The sequence below is a fragment of the Centroberyx affinis genome, unplaced genomic scaffold (assembly GCF_046629955.1).
Source record: "Centroberyx affinis isolate AG114_WGS23_722 - 3 ecotype Tasmania unplaced genomic scaffold, CSIRO-AGI_Caff_v1 ptg000018l_1, whole genome shotgun sequence".
Lineage (NCBI taxonomy): Eukaryota > Metazoa > Chordata > Actinopteri > Beryciformes > Berycidae > Centroberyx > Centroberyx affinis.
The window spans coordinates 309,298-328,926 of record NW_027278733.1 but is presented as its reverse complement, the minus strand read 5'-3'; the positions used below and the strand labels follow the sequence as shown (position 1 = coordinate 328,926).

The 19,629-nt window shown below is 41.1% G+C and overlaps 1 protein-coding gene across 1 annotated transcript; it reads right to left on the bottom strand.

Annotated features, from left to right (window-relative positions):
• Positions 1 to 6,051: 6,051 nt before the first annotated feature.
• Positions 6,052 to 19,026, bottom strand: lrrc3b (leucine rich repeat containing 3B). Its single transcript, XM_071537930.1, has 2 exons — positions 18,882 to 19,026; positions 6,052 to 10,979 (listed from the first exon to the last, which is right to left on the bottom strand). Exon 2 carries the CDS (start codon positions 10,831 to 10,833, stop codon positions 10,048 to 10,050), a length of 786 nt encoding a protein of 261 aa, XP_071394031.1. The 5' UTR covers positions 10,834 to 10,979; positions 18,882 to 19,026; the 3' UTR covers positions 6,052 to 10,047.
• Positions 19,027 to 19,629: the final 603 nt, after the last annotated feature.

Here is a 19,629-nt window from a genome sequence, read left to right as displayed (position 1 = left end):
AAACACAAAGTATCAGAGTATATTTTCCCCCACTAGGACCAAGGAAAACAGTTCTATGTTTTAGTGCACAACTTTAATATTTCATTAACTTGATATCATGCTGGTTATCATTATCATTTTCCTCACTCGCAGAAGCTCCCATGAAAAGTGGCACATTTCATGTGATATATTCTCAGAGAACTTCAGCTTTTTTTAATATACTTATAAAGAAAATTTGGTATTTTGTGCAATAATTGGATCAACATCCTATTCTCAGAGGACATTAGGTTTTTAATTTAGTTGTAAAGGAAAATGAGCTATTTCAAGCAATAATTGGACCCACAGCATGGTTTAACAAGACACAAAACTGGGGGGGGAATTAGTTTCCAAGAAGCAGCACCAAATTAAAAATACCGCTTTAATTAATAGTGCTTGTGCATTATGATAATTTAACAAATGGGACATGCATCTTGAGTTCATTCACAGTTTTCTGGGTTCTGTCCTGATTCACAATTGCTCATGAAGGCATTATTGTCAGAGCCGAGTGATTTGGCCGGGAGGTAATGATTCGTGTCAGAGGAAAAATGGCTTTCTTCATTACATCATCAACATAAAAAGATTTCCAGATGGTTTATATTGTCCCTCTCGTAAGACAGACTCGGCAGCGTGCCTCTGAGCTGTGCTGATTTTATTATTCTAGACACTGCAGAAAGGCAGAATGCAGCAGAGGCAATGAATTGATAATGGTCATGTCAAAACAATACTCTCGCGCACAATCTAGTCAGACAGAGTGAGCAGAAGCAGAGGCAGAAGCTGAAACCGCACAGTAAATATTAGAATCGGCCTTTCAATGTGACCATGAATCTGTCCAAAGCTATGAGACCCACTTGACTCTGTCCACTGAATCAAGGCTATCAGCGAAAATGTTTTACAATTCAGTCTGGGATTACATCCAGAAGCACAAATGTTTAAATTTGTTGGTCTATAATAATGACAAAATTGGGATTTTTACTGCTTTAGCCAATTACAGGCCCTATGTCCTCCCTATAGCCAACCAGAGTTTTTTGTAGATTGTCCCATTGGCCAATTTCCCCGTCAAGTGATGAGAACATAAGACACCAGAATCATCCAGGTGTCCCTGGTAAATCACTGGCTCTGGTGCTCCATGCTAACACACGTTCATGTCATGTCTGCCCCCTAGTGGTAATTACAATACGAAAACTACGATATCTCTCACTTTGCGTCACAAATTGCGGAAGTGTGTGAACACAAGCAACAAACATGGCAGCGAATCCACCGATGCTAGCAGTCCAAGGTAATAAAAATCTAAATTAGCAGTCATATTCACACTAATACCATCACCTCTGATTAAGAAAAGTGGAAATGTCTGCTGCAGTTCACTTATGACTGATTTTAAATTCATAACAAATAATTTTTTATGTGAACACGAGTTAAACACGTGAACACTTCCAAGTTGTACCTAAGAAATGTCGTCCTGTTATTTTGCTTCTTTCAATATGAGGTAAGCACGGCGTGTGACGCTTCCACTTCACACCCTAATTAGCTAGCTTACGGCTCCATCGTGAAAACGTGACTTCACTGTATATGTCAATTACAGGCTACCGTAGCACAAAGGGGACGCAATTCCCACTGATCACCAATAGAGGTCGATAAAGGTCATAGATGGTTTAATGCCCCTTTAAGATTGAAAAACAACACTGCATCGCTTTCGCGTCATGAATCCTCCAAATGATCATATGCCCCATACTCAGAAATGACTTTAAATAAGAACATAAATCAAAGACATCAGGTGTAAATCTTGAAGGTGGATATCTTACAATCCGTCTCAGTCTGTCAGTGGACAGCTGCATCCTGCCACAGTGCCACTCTGAGGAACCACAGTAACCAGAGGCCAGTTTGTGTCACCCGCCATGCCGATGGACGGAGGCCCCAAGGGACTGCTGGGTGACACCCAGCAGGGGTATTTAAGGATCCCGCTGACAGGAACTGCCACCACCTGACCAAGCCTCAGTGTCCACTCACCCCTTCACAACTGAATGGAACTGTAAACCTCAAAAGTCACAGGGAAATACAGTTATAGCAGTTACTACTACTGCTACTGCTGCTACTACTACTACTAAAATATATTCATGCATTCTTGTGTGGAATCTTATCAAAATGTCTCATTCAGGCTAATGTTTACAATGGTGCCATCTCTCAGCCGGCTAAAACAGAGTATGTCTGTAGTGTGTATGTGGTCACTATGCACTTCTCCACAAGTGCAAATGAATCATCACAAGAGTCATTCAACATGATTGTGAGGGACTGTACATCTTATAAAGTGATAGATTCAGCCATTTGATGTTGGTTTACATGGCCGTCAGGAGCTAGAAAGCGCCTTGTATTCAACATTAATCTCTTTGCTTTATTGTAACTAAATTCAATAATGAACCGGAGCAACCAGCTCATTAATCAAATGGACAGCAGCAACGCAGGGAGAGATTGCCATAGGCCTACAACTGAGAGACAAGAAAGATGTAGATGCATACTGCGAAATGATTTTCTCCTGTGGAGAATGAGAGTAGCATCAATGTGCTTGAAGGGAACAAGTATGTCATCCACCTGTTTACAAGGCTCAATTATGTTGCTGTTGGAGAATTGACGGCCACATATTACATTTTGTCCATATTAAAACCAATCCTAGTGCCCAGAGATCAAAGAACTGTAGGGAAAAGGATTTTTGCTTTGTTCATTTTTGTGGAATATTGTTTTTTAGCATGAAAACCTTCGTATGAGTTCATGAACTGTCAACCATGAACGTAAACTGTTGCGAGGATCACTCAGGTTCTTTTTTCTCATTTCATCAATTATTGCAGAAGGCAAAATGAAGCCAAACGAAGGTCCAGGATCTACCGGTGATATTCTCCATACTTTTTCATCATTCCTTCAGTTTGTTTATGATACGGGACATTCATTATCGAAACCACACGTCATCAGTCACCAAGCATGCCAATCATATTCCAACCTCATCCCAAACTTACGGTGGCCGAGACATGTCGAACGAACTGCATATCCAAAACGCTTTGCAAATTCAAAAAACACAAGCCCATTAACGGAAAACTCAGATGCAGAAGCCACAACACAAATGCAAAAGCCACAACATAACAACGGAAGTGAGCAACAACGGATGTTGACAATGAAATGGGCCGACTACTATTGCTGGCGGACTATTATTGCCTGCACATGTGGAAGAGGAAAGTTCTTGCCTGTTTGAGAGGTAAGTGAAATGTTGTTCGCTAACTATGATTACTATCGCTATGTGATTGTCACAAATGAGCAATGTTGTTCAATGTGCAGGCAATAATAGTCCGCGGGCAATAATAGTCGGCCCGTTTCATTGTCAACATCCGTTGTTGCTCACTTCCGTTGTTATGTTGTGGCTTTTGCATTTGTGTTGTGGCTTTTGCATTTGTGTTTTCCATTAATAATAATAATACATGTGTATGAATAGAGTTAAGCTGTCTAAGTAGTCCATTTTGTCTTAAAAACAGCTCTGCTGTCTAATAGTTGGACCATAAACACCTGTAGCCACAGACTAATGGTGACTGCTGTTTGAATAGATGCATCACTTCGATAACACACACACACAATGTTATGGTACCTGTGGTGTGGGGTGGGAATAATAAACTCTGTTGAATAATTTGAATTGTATCAAATCATTAATTAATGTGCTTTTACATGTAGATGTGAAAATGTAAGTTAATGGACCATTACAGATCCACAATACAATGCTAGAGAAGGTAGGATAGTTGGTTGTGTTGATCTTTTCTCCATTGTAAAGATTTATGTAGTTACCCTGTTTTCCAAGTAGACACATTACACTGTAAAAGAAAAAAATATATAACTAATAGAGAAAACGATGGTATTAAAAAACTGTTTTAATTGTGTTCAAAACTTAGGCCAATAGTTTGTCACTTAGCATTTTCCTTTGTTGGTGAAGGTGATTTAGTCTTTTACTGTATTCAAGAAAGCTCAACAGTGATGCCAAAGTCTGTAGAATTGCAGGAAATGCATTTTAAACTAGTAACATTTTCTGGGGGAGGGCCCCCAGACCCCCCAACCTTCAGGTGGCCCCCCCCAATGTTTTAGACACAATTACGCTACTTAACTGATGTCATCATCGTTCATTTAAGTTCCATTTCTGTCTTTCCTACTAGGCTTTCAAAGTCCGAGTTAAGGTTTCCAAGTAGACGCGCAGATGCCTGTGGGCCAGCAGAAACTGATAAGTGACTGTTCAGTCTTCTTCCCAAGTGAAATCTCACGTTACACAGCCTTGGCTTCGTATAAAATAGTGTTTTGAAGAGTAATTACAAAGATAGGAGAGCATATTCCGTTTCCCACTACGCGACAAAAGAAAATTAAAACACAGAGGAGAGAAATTTCTCTTGAGAGATGAATGCAAGGCGTTCTCTTGTCTTCGTTTTGTGCTTGGTTTCAGAGGAAATGAGCAGAGAAGTCAGTCTCAGTTTGTGTGGATGTGAGATTGGGAACACTGCGGGGACAATCTTCACCTAAAATGAATATGCGTGCTAGAGAAAGCAGACATCAAGGCAGTGTTTTTCTATTCTTTTCAAGAACAACGCGGCGCAGTTTCACGTCTCCGATTCCAAGGTCACCATTCATACCTTCCGACTGTCAAAACACCCGCAGATTGAATATCCCTTTGTTCAAATGATTCAGCTTTTGAATAATTTCATCACAGAGCGACTTTTAGTGCACCTCCAAGTTTAGAGCAGTCACTTTATGACAAGCAACAGTGAAGCATGGTTTTTTAATGTAATTGCAAATCCCCTGGACAGAGTTACCCCATATGAGAATGCTCTGTTTGACATGGAACACTTTCAGAGAAATAAACATCTGTTTTGCTACTATTTCTGAATGATATGACACAATATAGTGATTCAACCTATATCCAGTTCATGAAAGCTTTTACATTCGCTGTTCTAAGCACCCGGAGTCTGGTAGGACTTTCCTGGGAAAAATACTGTGGCACACAGTAAGTGATGCGTTCTACGTTTTTTGGTTTGTTTGGAATAATTCTGCGTTCAAGTGACGTTAGGTTGTACTTTTCTCCGAGTCAGGAATACGTCACAACTCGGCCATCCAAGTAGTTTGCATTCACATGTTTTATGGTTGGAAAATTGTAGAACGTTTCCTCAACTGTTTATTGCCAGTCTTCTGGGCTAACGTTAGCAATCGAGCTAGCGATAGCCTAGCCAGCAAGCAATCTTCGGCTATTTCAGGGGATTATGAATGTAAACACCACAGGAAATTGAATGCCGTAGCACTATAGTTATAGAATATCCACATCTTTTAAATTTGTACTTGTAATTTATTTTTGCCTTTGTTGTATGAAATTTCTTCCGTTCACGTACGACTCGGCTAATTCATGCTGCATCTACAATCCCGATTCCTCTGACTTGATCATCTGACATAATAAGGTGTTTTATGTGGCACTTCCGGAAATTCGTTCAAACTGTAAATCCGACACAATTTGAATGCAGGAAGAAGATGGGAGACACAATGAAATAAACAAGAATCTCGCAGATTACCACTACAGAAATGACAAAGGCACTCATGTATGGCAGCGCTGGTGTGTTGAGAACATCTTTGACAAGGGCCCTCTTGTCTTCACTTCAAATGCACTCATCTTCATTGAAATGCAGCATTGATTGGCTCCGTCACTATTCCCCACATGCTTTATTCATGGTGTGATACTTTGCATTTAGATATTTCTGTTAAATGCAAATGGGAAGGTTTGTATATGAATAAGAAATCTCATTACTCTAAACATTTTGTTTAGGGTGAAATTTCAAGGTGTCATACAAATGCTTTCTCTGAAAAAAGCTGCTCAGCTGTTCTGTGTTCCGCTGCCGGTTCAGGGAAACAGGATTTACCAAAGAGCAATTAAAAGATATGCCTGGCACAGTAAAAATGCAATAATCTAGGAATACAAGCAAATGCATTTTTTTCTTTTTTTATTGTGTTATATGAGTATGATTGATCCATCCAAGTGGCCTATTCAGCATATGCAATCCTAAATCTAGGGGAAAAGAAATACCATAAAACAATGCATACCTCCTTTATTTCCTTTACTGGATGCCATGCCTTTACAACATAATCATGTGAGTCAATCCTAATCTTTGAACATTTTCCTTCTTGACCGCAGACAGTCCCACTCGTCTAGAAAAAGACCGCCCTCACTGTGCATGGAAAACTGATATGGTACAGCAGTAAAATTCAGTTCTACAGTTCTTTACATCGACGTGGATGATTGGAATTTCGTGTGACTTGGAAAGGAAAACTAAAAAATGAGAAGTTCACTAAATAAACAGATTAATTCTAGACTGAGAAAGCAATGTTCTTGTGTCAAGACGAAACCCATGACAAGATCTGAGGTGGAGCAAAACTGAAAAAAAAAAAGAAAAGAGGTGAGAGAAGTATTCAGGCACTTAGAAATTCTCTCAGGTCCTTGGCTACACTGTGCTTCGTTACACTGTACATGCATTTTTATAGACTATTCTTGATCCCGTCATGAGAAGTATGAGGTCACCTCTACAAGACAAGGTTAAGGGCATTGTAGCACATTCAGTCACAACTAATTAAAGGGATTTCAAGTATTTCACACAACATCAACGTTCCTATTTACATGTGATTCTAGTTTGCTCTAGCTATGTATTCTCATTGCGTATCCCCTAACACATCATTTTAATAATCATTAATGTACAGATTCTTGGAGAGGAAATGTCAAACCATGAATTGAAAGGAAATCTCACAAAGTATCAGCAACACCCACATGTCACTAATTGTGTGCAGGATTTCTTGTGGTTATCATGTAAAGTAAGCCTAATATTTAAGAAATTAGAATTTAGGTGAAAATCTCATTTCATGTATCCCTATGTATATTGATCTTGCCTTTCATCTATGCTGGCTTTCTTGGGGTTCGGTGTTTTACTGAGCTCCAGTGGCTGCGATGGGAGGGAAACCATTTGAGAAAATGACAGCAGCAATTTTCTCTTCTCCCATTGCCTGGAACATTACTGTACCCAGTGTTGTTAAAGGGAAATGATGCATGCCTCTGCAGTCTGAATACCCAGCTTGAATAGGGGATGTTTGTGTTGATTTTTCATCGCTGAAATGATTATAGTCTACCGTCCCCATGTTGGAGAATCTGTCCTCCCTCCGACGGGCCGTCTGTGAAACTCACCTGATGTACTATAGGGTTTTCTTTTCAAGAAAGAATGAGAATCTTAGTAAGAATCAAATGTAATATGGTGTGTCTTGTGTGTTGGATAATTAGGAAGGCAATGGGTAACAGTAACAGCATTGACTCTAAAGGACTTGAGCAACCACAAAACACCTACAATAAGAGTCCACTGAAACTGACATTTAGCCAAGACTGTTGTGCTTACTTGTCTGATCAGTACAGATCTACAAAAACTGACTATGATTGACAATAGTCGACTAAAGACAACAAGAACATACACAGACTTCACAAACCGAAGGAAGAATTGTACTGTACAGTGCAGCCACAGCCTGTCCATAATTGTAAACTCTACATTCCGATACGTCCAATAAAGCGCTGTACATTCCATTTCGGGGCCCACAGTTATTCTAGAATTGTTTTTGACACACAGGCAAGAGGCACACTACTCACTCCCCAGAATCCATATCCCTTGAAGGGACACTTTAATATTCAGGATTTTACTCTTCTATAATCCTTTACCAAGCATTATGTTTTCTGCATTCATATTTGAAACCAATGGATGCCATTAGCCACAATGGGGAGTTTGCTTGCAGCTAGCAGTACCAAGTTTGTTAGTAATGTTAACAAGCATTTTTGGGCAACTTAATAAAGAGGAATAAAACTTTTTCCCACAATGTGATAAGCACTTGGTGAAGAAAAATAACAGACAGAAATTAAAGGTGCTACACATAGCATTTTAAACATCAATGTATCATTATCAAATTATTGTGATATTTTGGCATTGTCATGTCTGTTTCCTGCCTTCCACCCAATAAATGCTGGAATAGGCTCCAGCCCCCCTGTGACCCTCAACAGGAATAAGCAGGTATGGAAAATGAATTATTGAACCTCGATAATAATTACTGTAAACAAATGAGAGCATGGTAGTGACGACTGGCTTCTATCTCACACAAGTGGTATTGTTAGTGTTTGTGTTTCTCCAAATTAAGACTACATTTTCCAGAAACCCCGTTGCTTCGTGCTCCCCTCCCCCTCCCTAAAGAAGATAAACATGTTGGAAGTGATTTTTCCATCAGCCTTTCACTCCTTCCACCATCTGCCATTGAAGCTCTGAAAGATTTAGCACTGTTTGCTCTGGAAGAACAGCGCCCTCTTCCTGTTTTGTGCCATAAAGCAATCCAGCAGATTTCCCTCCAAATCCAACCCAGTATCACGCAATGTAAATTGCAGTGCAGAGGCCGGTAGAAGCTGCCAATCTCCTTGGCAATGGTCTCATTTGTTTATGGTAATTATGCTAATGTCTCAAAAATAATGATTTATTCATGTTTAAAAGAAACTACACGTAGCATCTTTATACAAAAAACGATATAATCCAAGATTGGTCCACAGACAAGCACATAGAGGTTTTTGTAAGCTTTGTGTATCTTATGAGCTTATTTTGTAGAGTTCAAGTATTTCGAAATAGTAAGAGCAAATGCAAGCATGCATTTAAAACATCCAACCCTGTAAACATGGATCGTAATGATTTTTGTAGTTAGGTCTATTTACTGCATGGGTATACTCTAGGTGAGGGCTAGTCTAGGTTGGGCCCACAAGCCAAATCTGGTGTTCCAAAAAAAGATTTTGGCCACCTACATTGTTACAAATGTTGAGAAAAATGGCTAATTACAAGGCAAAAAACAACATCAGGATATGCCAGAAAACCTAAGATGCCATTTTTGCATAATTAAAAAAAAAAAAAATCATTATCCCTTAGAACAAATTTTGGCCTGCAAATTTTGCTCAGTTGCTTGCCAGGACCAACTGTTAATTAATTAAAGGGGAAATAAGTAAGGTTTTTACTGTCCCATAGAACAAAATGCCCATAATATATCTGCAGGGGTTTGACAGGGTTTTGATCAATACCAGTGACTCAATGATTATTTGGCCAGGTGCTGAGATTCCTGCCTTCCAAAATTCACTTTCTGGTCTGTACGCCATTTTAGAACAAAAACTCCCCGCTTACTGGAATTTCAAGATTCTCCCAGATGCTATTGTGAAAATGTTGTCTGTATTGTGATTTTATTGTAGTATGTCAATTACAGGCCACTGTAGCTCAAGGCAAACAGAGGGGTGGGGGGTCTGTGGCAGAGATTGGTGTAGGAGACGAGTTCTGCCAATGTTGCAGTTCCTCCTTGTCCTATAGATCTTTCGCTATGTTTTGGAATTGCCTGTGTTGCGATATTGAAGTGAAATGGTCGGGAGAATAATTGCTCTATGGCATTCATGTCTGTCCTACAGCTGCCCCAGAACCCTGGAAAATCTGCAAATTACTTCAAGGCCTAGGCTATGGGGGAAACATCTCAACAACTCAAGGTACATCTTACAGCGGTGTGTACGATGCACACAGCAAAACGAGCGCTCTGCAAAATGGGGTCCAGGTTGTTATGCCTTACAAATTTTTTTTTACGGATTTCCCAGATTTTCATCTAAAAAAGCCATTACATCCTATCAAAATTTAAACCTGAGATTCAAATTTTCAAAACTTTGTAAGCATTTTTTGGTTGTGTAGAAAAGACAAAGTTTATATCTGACCAATACTGGCTGGGTGGCTTCCACTCTTAAGAATTCAAATTCCATTTTGAACAAACTCTGGTAAGGACATTGACAAATTTTCCAAAATAGAACAATTTCTCAGCAGCTTTGACCCTCACATCACCTTAAAGTTTTAATCAGTAAACACTAAAAATGTGGGTCCTACTACATGAATATTTTGGTGTTCATTTAGATTTGTGTGGAACACAGTCACGTTTACATTGCTGTCAGACAACAGTGCTTATGTCGTCAGCCTCGTCGGGTTTCTTGGGCTTGCTGGGGAGAGACTTGAGGTATTCCAGGTGGCGTCGGGCGTCCTCCTGGTTCTGACGGACATAATACACCACGTACGAAATGACCATGGCAAACCAGCCGAACATGGTCACCAGCATAGCGTAGTCAGTGGTCCGTTTGGCCAGGTTACAGAGGTCGGTGTCCACCGCCAAGAACGGTCGTCCCTCCTGGTCACGGAGCTCCGAGCTCCTGCACAGGACCCGGGCGGCGGCCTCGTGGTTGTGGGCCATCCCGCCGAGCGCCTGCTGGAGGGCGCAGTCACAGTGCCAGGGGTTATCGTCCACGATGACGCGGGCCTTGAGCCGAGCGAAGGCATCCTTGTGTACGCTAGTGATGCGGTTGTGGGAGAGGTCCAGCACCTGCAACGTGGCCTCCACGCCGCTGAAGGCACCTTCCCCCAGAGTCTCCACCGCGTTGTAAGAGAGGTTGAGCTCGCGCAGGAGCCTGAGGCCGTGGAAGGCGCGGTCCGGCACGGCGCCGATCTGGTTGTGGTCCAGCCTCAGGAGGACGGTGTCCACCGGGAGGCCGGGGGGGATCTCTTTGAGCCGCGACTGGCTGCAGGTGACGTTGAGGCCGTGGAGGTGCGGGTCGGCGCGTTGGCAGATGCAGCCCTTGGGACACATGCTGGCCGAGGGGAAGCACAGGGCCATGAGGACAAGGCTCTGGAGGAGCAGGCACATGGGGATGGAGCGCGACAACCACAAGTCCAGCAGAGTCATACTGACCGGCCGTCAGCAGCATCCCGCCTGGGGCCCCAACACCACCTCTGGTCCCTCACGCACATCTCATATTGGAGGCCAGTCCTTACCGTCGGGCCACTGGAAACACTGGAGTGTGACCAGATGTTACCATGCTGTATTCAGTCCTGAAACAAGATTAAAAGAAGAAAGTCAAGGTGATATACTAATATATTCAGCTGATATTGGCCTTTTATTAAAAATCAGATCTGGTCCAGTCAGTGTGGTCCACCTCTGATATGATGCAGTTTGTTTGATTACATATTTATTGTAGAATTAATCAATACTACACTGGTTTTCCATATGAAGCCCCTAACCTGAATCAATACGAATGAGACATTTTCATCAGATTCCACATAAGTATGTATGAATTTTTTAAGAGTATTAGTGTTATTACCCTGGGTTTTAATGGAGAGTTTTAGTGTCCCATGGTCTAAATGCTGTTTCAGAGGCTCTTCCACAATGCCAAGAGTGATATTCTAGGGAAAACACCGAGTACTTTTAACTTTTTCGCATAAAAATGGTTAAGTTAGTGAATATCGGCTATCAGCTGATTCAGTCCAGAAATACTGGTGCTAGTTAGGGCCAGGCGATAAGGTGGATATCAATATCACGATAAGGATTTTTCTCAATATTAATATATATAGGATGGTATGGGTCACATATGCAAAAAAATATAGATACAATTCCACTGAAAGACGATAAACGATAATGGAATTATTACCCAGGCCTAGTACTAGCATCAGCCTTCAAAAAGCCATATCAGTGAAACCCCACTACTATTGACATCACTGCATATGATAGCAGGCTAAATGGAAATAATCATACAGCCATCAGTGATACATCCAGATAAACAAGTGACAAGTGCTCTTGTGAAAGGTAAGAATGGGAAATAAGAGTGGGAAAGATAAGCCCATAATGTTTTTTTATCCATACCTGCAGATAGTATTTCCTAAGCAGCATTCGTGCACCTTTGCATGGTAAGTGGTTAACACGGGTGACTAATTCCACCTCACACTTATCTCTAACACATTCTATTGTCACAGTGTGTCACAAGTCTCAAAGCGGGAGATGGCAGCACCGCGACCCGGAGTGAGAATAGTCTTCATACCTTTATCCACGAAAAACAAGCATGGATTTGTTCAACTCCTTTTCTTTTATACTTGAAAGTAATCATTTGCAACTGATTGCTGCTGATTGATACAACACAATAGTGATTCAACCTATATCCAGCTCATGAACGCTTTTACATTTGCTGTTCTAAATTCCCGGTGTCTCGTAGCTCTTTACTGGGGAAAATCCTCCGGCGTTTTACGTTTCCAGTTTGTTTATAAATGAATAAATAGAAGAAGAACTGGGTAGTCAGCATGAGCAGCGATAGCCACCATGGCTGAACAGAAAAACAACAGAGTGCCACCTACAGAAACTCAAACTGCACCAACAGAAAATCCAAGGAAAAAGACATCACAGTAATGGACACATTTTTAACATTAATCTTGGTATGGCGTAAACAGAACATGTTCATGAGAGACCTTGAGGAGGAATGTAAAGTGAAAGGGGAATGCATCAGTCAGTCTGTGGTATGCGGGGCTCTTTAAGCCTGGGAACGGACAGGCCTTGAAAAGATGTCGTCTTCTCTCTTGAACAGATCTTGTATTTATCTTCCCCTGGCAGAGAAATGGCAATAACGTCGGCGCAAACACAGCAGGCCGCGCTGGTCTTAGATCCTGTGAGGAAGAGGAGAGGCGAGGGAGCATCTGTGTTTTCTGAAACCAGTTTCCCTACAGAGGACTGCTCCCAGACCCACATCATGCTGTTTATCCAGCTGCTGCTCTTGCCGCGAGAGGCAAAACCTGTTGTGCTTCGGAGACGAGTATTGTGCCGGATCCATTACAACCTGTACTATGTTTATGGGAGGTGTGCGCGCTACTGATATGTGGGTGGATGATTATCGTTCATTAAAACCATTTCTTTAATTGAATGACCTCTAGTGCTGCATTTGTTGAGGAAAGCCACAGTTGGATGTGAATGCCAAAAGCTGTAAGTGGAGATATAGGAGCTGCGTTCTGCATGTGATCTATAAAATGGAAAAATTCTGAGCTCTCAAATGGAATTTAAAAAGGTGTTTGGACCCATTAAAAGAAGAGGCATTGAAAAAGGCATGAATGTGCCACTGTGTGGAGTCTTTTATTTCTGTCGAATAATATTGGCTTTGAATAACTTCTGAGGATTTTGATATCAAGAAATTAATTCACATTCATGCACTGGCCTTTGAATTGATGACCAACAGAGGCTTTGCAGTTGCGTCACAAATCTATCAACAATTGCGGGGGCCGTCATAGAGGTTAATTGAATTATTGGCTGAATGCAAATAATGGCTAAATATACAACAACTAGACAAGAAAAAGAGACGCTTTGAAAAGATTATTGTGGTGTGGGTGCAGGTCAGTTCAGTAATGTTCTAAAGTGAGAGTGCAGGTAGATTTGTTTCCAAACTGAGGTCACTGTGACAGTTCACCTGAACAAACTGCTGGTTTCTGGCTTTCTTAGCTAATTAAGTAGCCAGCAGGCTAATTTCGCAAAACAACCGATGTTAAGACAATTTCCCATATGCACTTATACATGCTGAAAGTTATTTTTCAAAACCTTTTCCTTCCTGGAAAACAGTGTATTTTCGCTGATTATTTCATTGCATACCAATAAATACAAATTCCAACCAATAATATCACCGATTTCTGAACAATCCCCCTTGCACCGCTCCCATCATATAAAACATCCTTACTCTCCTTAATGAATACTGCCATCCCGTTTACAGCATCAGCCACTCCATCCCTCCCTGTGTTATGCCTCGCCCCAACATCTGTTTCAACTGAAAATACATCAAATTGAGGAAGGCAAGGTGCTCTTTAAAATGCTACTTCACTGTGACTTTAATGTGAGCAGACTGATTTCTAAGTGCAAAAAAACAGCCTGCAATCAGAATCTAGCTTTTATGCTTTCCCTGAAATGGGAGGAGCTCACAATCAAGAAATCATGCTTGGCCTGCTGGTAGAAAGCACTTGGCTGGCAGCTCTGTTTATTCAGCAGGATGGGTTATGAGGCAGGGCCGGGGGGGTACCACAACCTCCAAAATCGACAGTACCACAACCTCCAAAACCTACCAGTGGTGGAGATGGAGCTGGTTTACTGGTATTACAAGTGAGATTGTAAAAGGTCACATTACCTTGCCTGTCATTTATCACGGTATTCACACAGAAAACGGTTTGCTTCACTCCACTGCTAGTGAGAGAAGAGTGAGAGTTTACAGTCTGTCCATCGGCAAACATGCAAGACAAACAGGTTTGTGTGTCATTCTCTAGCTGCAATGTAGTTTCCATTAAACGTGATATCTCAGGTATCTCAGACACCACCGGTCCCATTTTGACAAAACACTTCAGCAAATTGACGCCGCTTTCATTAAAGAGCAAAACTCCTAACTCTGAAAGGAAACTGCGGTTGTAAAGGGAGACGATATTCCTGTTCATTCTTGGAAACCTTCCTTGGAAAGTTTTCCATTTTGAGAATTAAGGAAATTTGGGGAATTTTCAACTACAGCTGTCCAAACTCTCCCACTTGTTACCGGGGTAGATGTGTCAAACAAGTGCTGAGCAGCCTGACAATAGTCTCCCCGACTGCATCTTGTATTGAGCAGGTGGAGGGAGATGAGGCAGTCTTCTTCTCTGTCTTGAGTATTTTCACCAATTTACAGGATAAAGCCTTATTTGCATGGTACTAGTGTCATGTGGGGACCTCATATAATGAATGAATTCAGCCCCAACACATTTGCATGGGATAATTAAATTTGCTAAAATCACCGGTGCCCCACATAGAATTGTTTACGGTCAGGAATTGGTACAAATTGCAGACCTGGCGGATTCACATGGGATTAAAAACAGAGACAATCCCCACAATTAGTACAAATCACTGGACATCTGTAAAGGCCCAAAGCATAATAACCATAATAAATGATATTACCTTACAGGTTCAATATTTTATTACGTTATTGGATTTTTATTACATTATGGGCTTTAACAGTTATTATGTTATGGTCTATTATGATGTTTTGGGCCTTTACAGACGCCCCCAGGTGATATCAGTCCCATGTGAGTAGGGCTGAAGATCAGTGCCACACCGCCGTCATCTCTACCGCTCAAAAGCAGAGGAGGAGGCAGTTATCGATTTCATTCAGAAGCGTCACGGCTTTGGCATCCGACCAATTCATGCAGCTGCCTACATGTAGACCCAAAGTGTGCTGGCGAGGCACACGGCAACATAACAGCCTTTGCATACGGAACTGGCAAAGGACGGCATGCGGAGGGGCCGATGCCATATGGGACATTTTCCAACCACATCGCAGCAACAACCTGGTGGACGAGACTGTGCGGTTCTGAAGCTCTTTCTATCCTTCTGATCCCACCATCAGCAGCATCTGAGCCCAACCGCTCTCTTTTTACATCCATCACCAAGAAACCAAGGGGCACAACACACTCACGAACGCAAGGGTGGAGAAGTTGGCGGCAATTCACCCCAAACCTTAAAATGTTTGAGACATTGAAAGATAAATTCAACACAATGAAGTGACTCAGGAGATGTAACTCATCTGGAACTAGAACGAATGCTGGAAACTTGACTGTTTACCAGCCTGTAGGAGGAAGCTGGGCCCCTTTGTCTGAGAAATTACTCATCTAAAATGTGATTCTAGTGGTTTTTGTTAGAAAAGAAATAAATTCGGTGGACTGCTTTAAAACTGTATCATGTTTGTTGATTCTCCATAAAAAAAATAAAAAAAATCCAGAACAGTTTTATCCAGTAGTGTTTCATAGTGAAGCATGAGTATACAGTCCATGAAGAAAAATCCCAAATAAATCGACAGTATAAGTTTGCAAAGTTTCCATAGATTCAAAATTTACCTCAAAATTACCCCAAATTCCCAAAGTTGCCAGAACTTTACAACCCTGGTCCTAATACCAATTGAAACATCATTATTTATGCATCCAGCCACCCTTACAAAGTAGACCGATTGGTCTAATGAGGGCGCTATAATTAAACGTCAAAATTTTAAACTCAAATGTGACACTACAGGTCCGATTTTGACAAAACTTGGAGGGATGATGCATTTTGGCACCGTGATTTGGCATTTAAACAGCTATGCTGATTAGCCAGATGGGGACACTATAATTAAAAAGTAAAAACTTCAAACTTGGAAAGGCCATAACTGCTGCAACACAGCTATGATTAAAGGATTTTAAGCTCGTAGAAAAAAGGTTCACCAGTGTTTTGAATGTGTGAAATTAATTTGCATTCATAAATGCCTGTGTGAATGTGTATAAAAGATGTCATCAAACAAATTCAAACTACATACGAGAAAAGATTTGAAGTTGTGTATAACATTTTGTGAACAAGTGGATAAAATGTGCACACATCATTTCAATCCGAGCATATAAGAGATTCAGACAGAGAATTTCTGAATGTCTGAGTGCAGCCTTGTTTGTGGCTGCACAACTGCTCATGTGAGAAGGTGAAACAAGCACATGCAAAACTCAATTAGATTTGTGAGAAGGCTGAGAGTACGAGGTTTGACCCTCTTGTCATGGCATTCGATTACCCAATGGAGATTAGCAGTGCTTTTGATGCACTTTGTTACTGACTGGCCCAAAGGGTGCCTGCACCAGTTGTTGGGGGTGACATGTTCACTTGTTCTTTTTAAAAACAGCAGAAAATGCCAGCAGATGAGATTATTGGATAACTGCCTAATGTGGGCATTCCTTTAAACTGTGAATAACATGAATTAGGATTTTCAGGATTAGGAGTTTTATGATAAGAGTGCTTTAGAATGATTTAAAAATTACCCTAACAAAAAAGTCCTGGTTCTTAGACTATATGGAGCCATACCTCTCTTACAGAGATAAACGCTGAGCTGCATGAATAAATAATTGGTAATGAATGTAAAAGTGAACAGTGGCAGTTGGTGTCCAGTCTGACAAAGCCAAAGTCAATAGACATGATTCACAATTCCTCCATTTAGACAGATTTTGGCTTCATCAAAATACCTTCAGCAGACTCTTTTACCCAATTTGGTAGTCTGGTTAAGATGGTGATAACAAAATATTTCATGCCAATAATTGTTATGTTTGACCATTTTCCTGCCAAAACGTTACAAGGATTCAGTGTTTTCCCCCAGAATTGCATTATTGCCAGGGTGGAAAAACCACTGAAACTGCATTTAGACCATGGGACACTAAAACCATCTCCACTGAAATGCAGGATGTTAACATAATCGATCCATGCATTCTCGTATGGAATCTGTTCATAATGTTGCATTAAATATGCAATCAAAGAACTCCATCATATCAGAGGTGGACTGCCTTGTTTATCGGCAAACATACTTGCTAGCACTTATACTCAGAACGTCTCTGAACTCTACTGAATCGATAGGGCCCACTCTTCAATTCGGCATACATTCAATACACTAAGCAACACTAATTACCCTAAAATGTGAACTTTTAAAGTGGCTCACCTGTTATTCGTACAACGTTCTTCCACCACAATAGAACGCGAGGGGCGGTAACGAGCAGTGGGAACAAATTCTAAAAGTTGAGATTTTAATTAAATGTAGTGCTGGTGCGTGAATCATCTATATGCCGAATTTGTCAGAAGAATATATTGATTCAAACAAGGTCTTCTGTTATGTTCTATGAGGTATGTACACTTGCCAGCAAGCAAGGAAACATTAAACCGACTGATTTTGTAATGGAGATTGGCTACTCGGTCTCTCCATGAAATAGAGAACGGACCTTACCTCTTCTTAGTGCCCGTCAGGAGTGCAGCATTTTGGACTATATGTAATGTGGATATACGATATAGATAAGCATGTGAACAGAGCTTGTGAGCGGGATGGGCCCGGAGCCTGGGCCGCGGGGCTGCCCTCCTCGCCCTGCTGGATGCACCGTGGTTCCCTGGAGGGTGCAGCTGTTGCCCTCCGTGTGGAAAAACCTCACTGCCATTACAAAACTATTTAATAGCTGCATGTTTGACATCCATTTAAAGCGCCGCTATCATATGACTAACATGTCTTTGCAAACATAGCCTGTCGTTTCTATGATTTGGGCAAACAATTGTAGACAAGACTACAATTAGCTACCTAAATAAACGTAATCTAATCAGCATCTCCAGTCCAATAAATCTACCTGAACTGTTTTCCCGATACGTGCCGTTCTGCCGTTTTAAAGAACGTCACGCAAAACTCTATTCAATAACCTCGCATATTATTGTGGACTTCCTTGCAGACATTAGTACACTACTTATAAAATAGGACCCAATACAATTTCTGAATCGTTAGGAGCCACTCTTCAATTCGGCATACATGTAATACAACAAGCAACAATTGTTTCAATAGAATTTCAACTTTTGGAATTAGTTCGCAATGCTCGCTACCGCCCTCCACAGTGCATTTTGGTGGAAGGACGTTGTCGAAATCGCAGGCGAACTATTTATAAAAGTTGAAATTTTATGACAATAAAGGGCTGCTTTGTGGATTTGATTTATGCCGCATTGAAGAGTGGCTCATAATGACCCAGGTAAAATCTTGAGTCATATTGTACGGGTTGTGTAATTTTGCCGATAAGCAAAGCCACATTAAGTTGGCAGATTTTTGAACGGATTTGGGTTGACGTTCTCTCCGTGCAAGAGAACGGCACGTACCGTAGGCTATCGAGGCTACCTGGACTGCCGACACCAAATCAAGGCTTGTTGTAATTGTGAGGACAGACAGAATACAAAAAGCCAAATCCAAATAGCCTACAAAATCTATATAAAAAACTCATACCCAAAAGCCAGTACCCATCCAAATTAACCAATAAACAAAAGTCTCTTTGCGAAAACAGCTTGATAATTGGCAACAACAAAAAGGAGGAAAGCCAGCATAAAAATAACATGGTAGAGACGGTATGAGCAACAGCCTTGGGAGCAACAGGCGACACACGTTTCCTCACCTGCAGTAAGAAGAGTCATTTGCTGCTGAATTCAAGACGTTCACATCCTACACGAGCTCTCCAGACAGTGTTTGTGGGCAGCCTGGGTACTGTAGTATCCTCTCAGAGATGCAGAGAAGTCGCAGTGTGAATTCACATCTTTACCTTTCAATATAAAACACGAGACAGGAGTGACTGGGGAGGAAGGGAGGGGTTCTCAGTGTGAAGCTCCAAGGAATTAAACGCAATAGGACTTCCGGTCTTCACTTTCAAAATAAAACCCTTAAACACCTGTGTTGCTGCTGCTAACAAGATTGCACCCTGAGGAGGGCCTGTGTGTTCCACAACATATCGGTGGCTTTTGGATTTTCGATGCTATGAGTTAGCCATTACAATAAAGCCATTAAATAAAATAAACCCCCTTACATTTTCAACTGCACAATGATGGAGGGCGGTCCTATGATCAGCATTGCAATACTTTTGTTCTTAGGTCAAAAATGAAAATGACAAAGCAGTATCATTTTGCATTAATGTATTACCTCTTCACCTGACATTTCTGTTGGATGTCTCTTATTAGCTAGCTTTCACATCGGTGAAAATGTGACTTTTATATTTCTGTCCATTACAGGAGAGTTGTCGATGTTGCTGCAATTCCTTGGTTGCCGATAGAAGTCGATAACCTCATAGATTACTTAATGAAAACCTTTAAAATCCTTGATAAAGGTGTTGCTTCTACTTCAAAGAAGTGCAAATGAATGCATGTAATTTA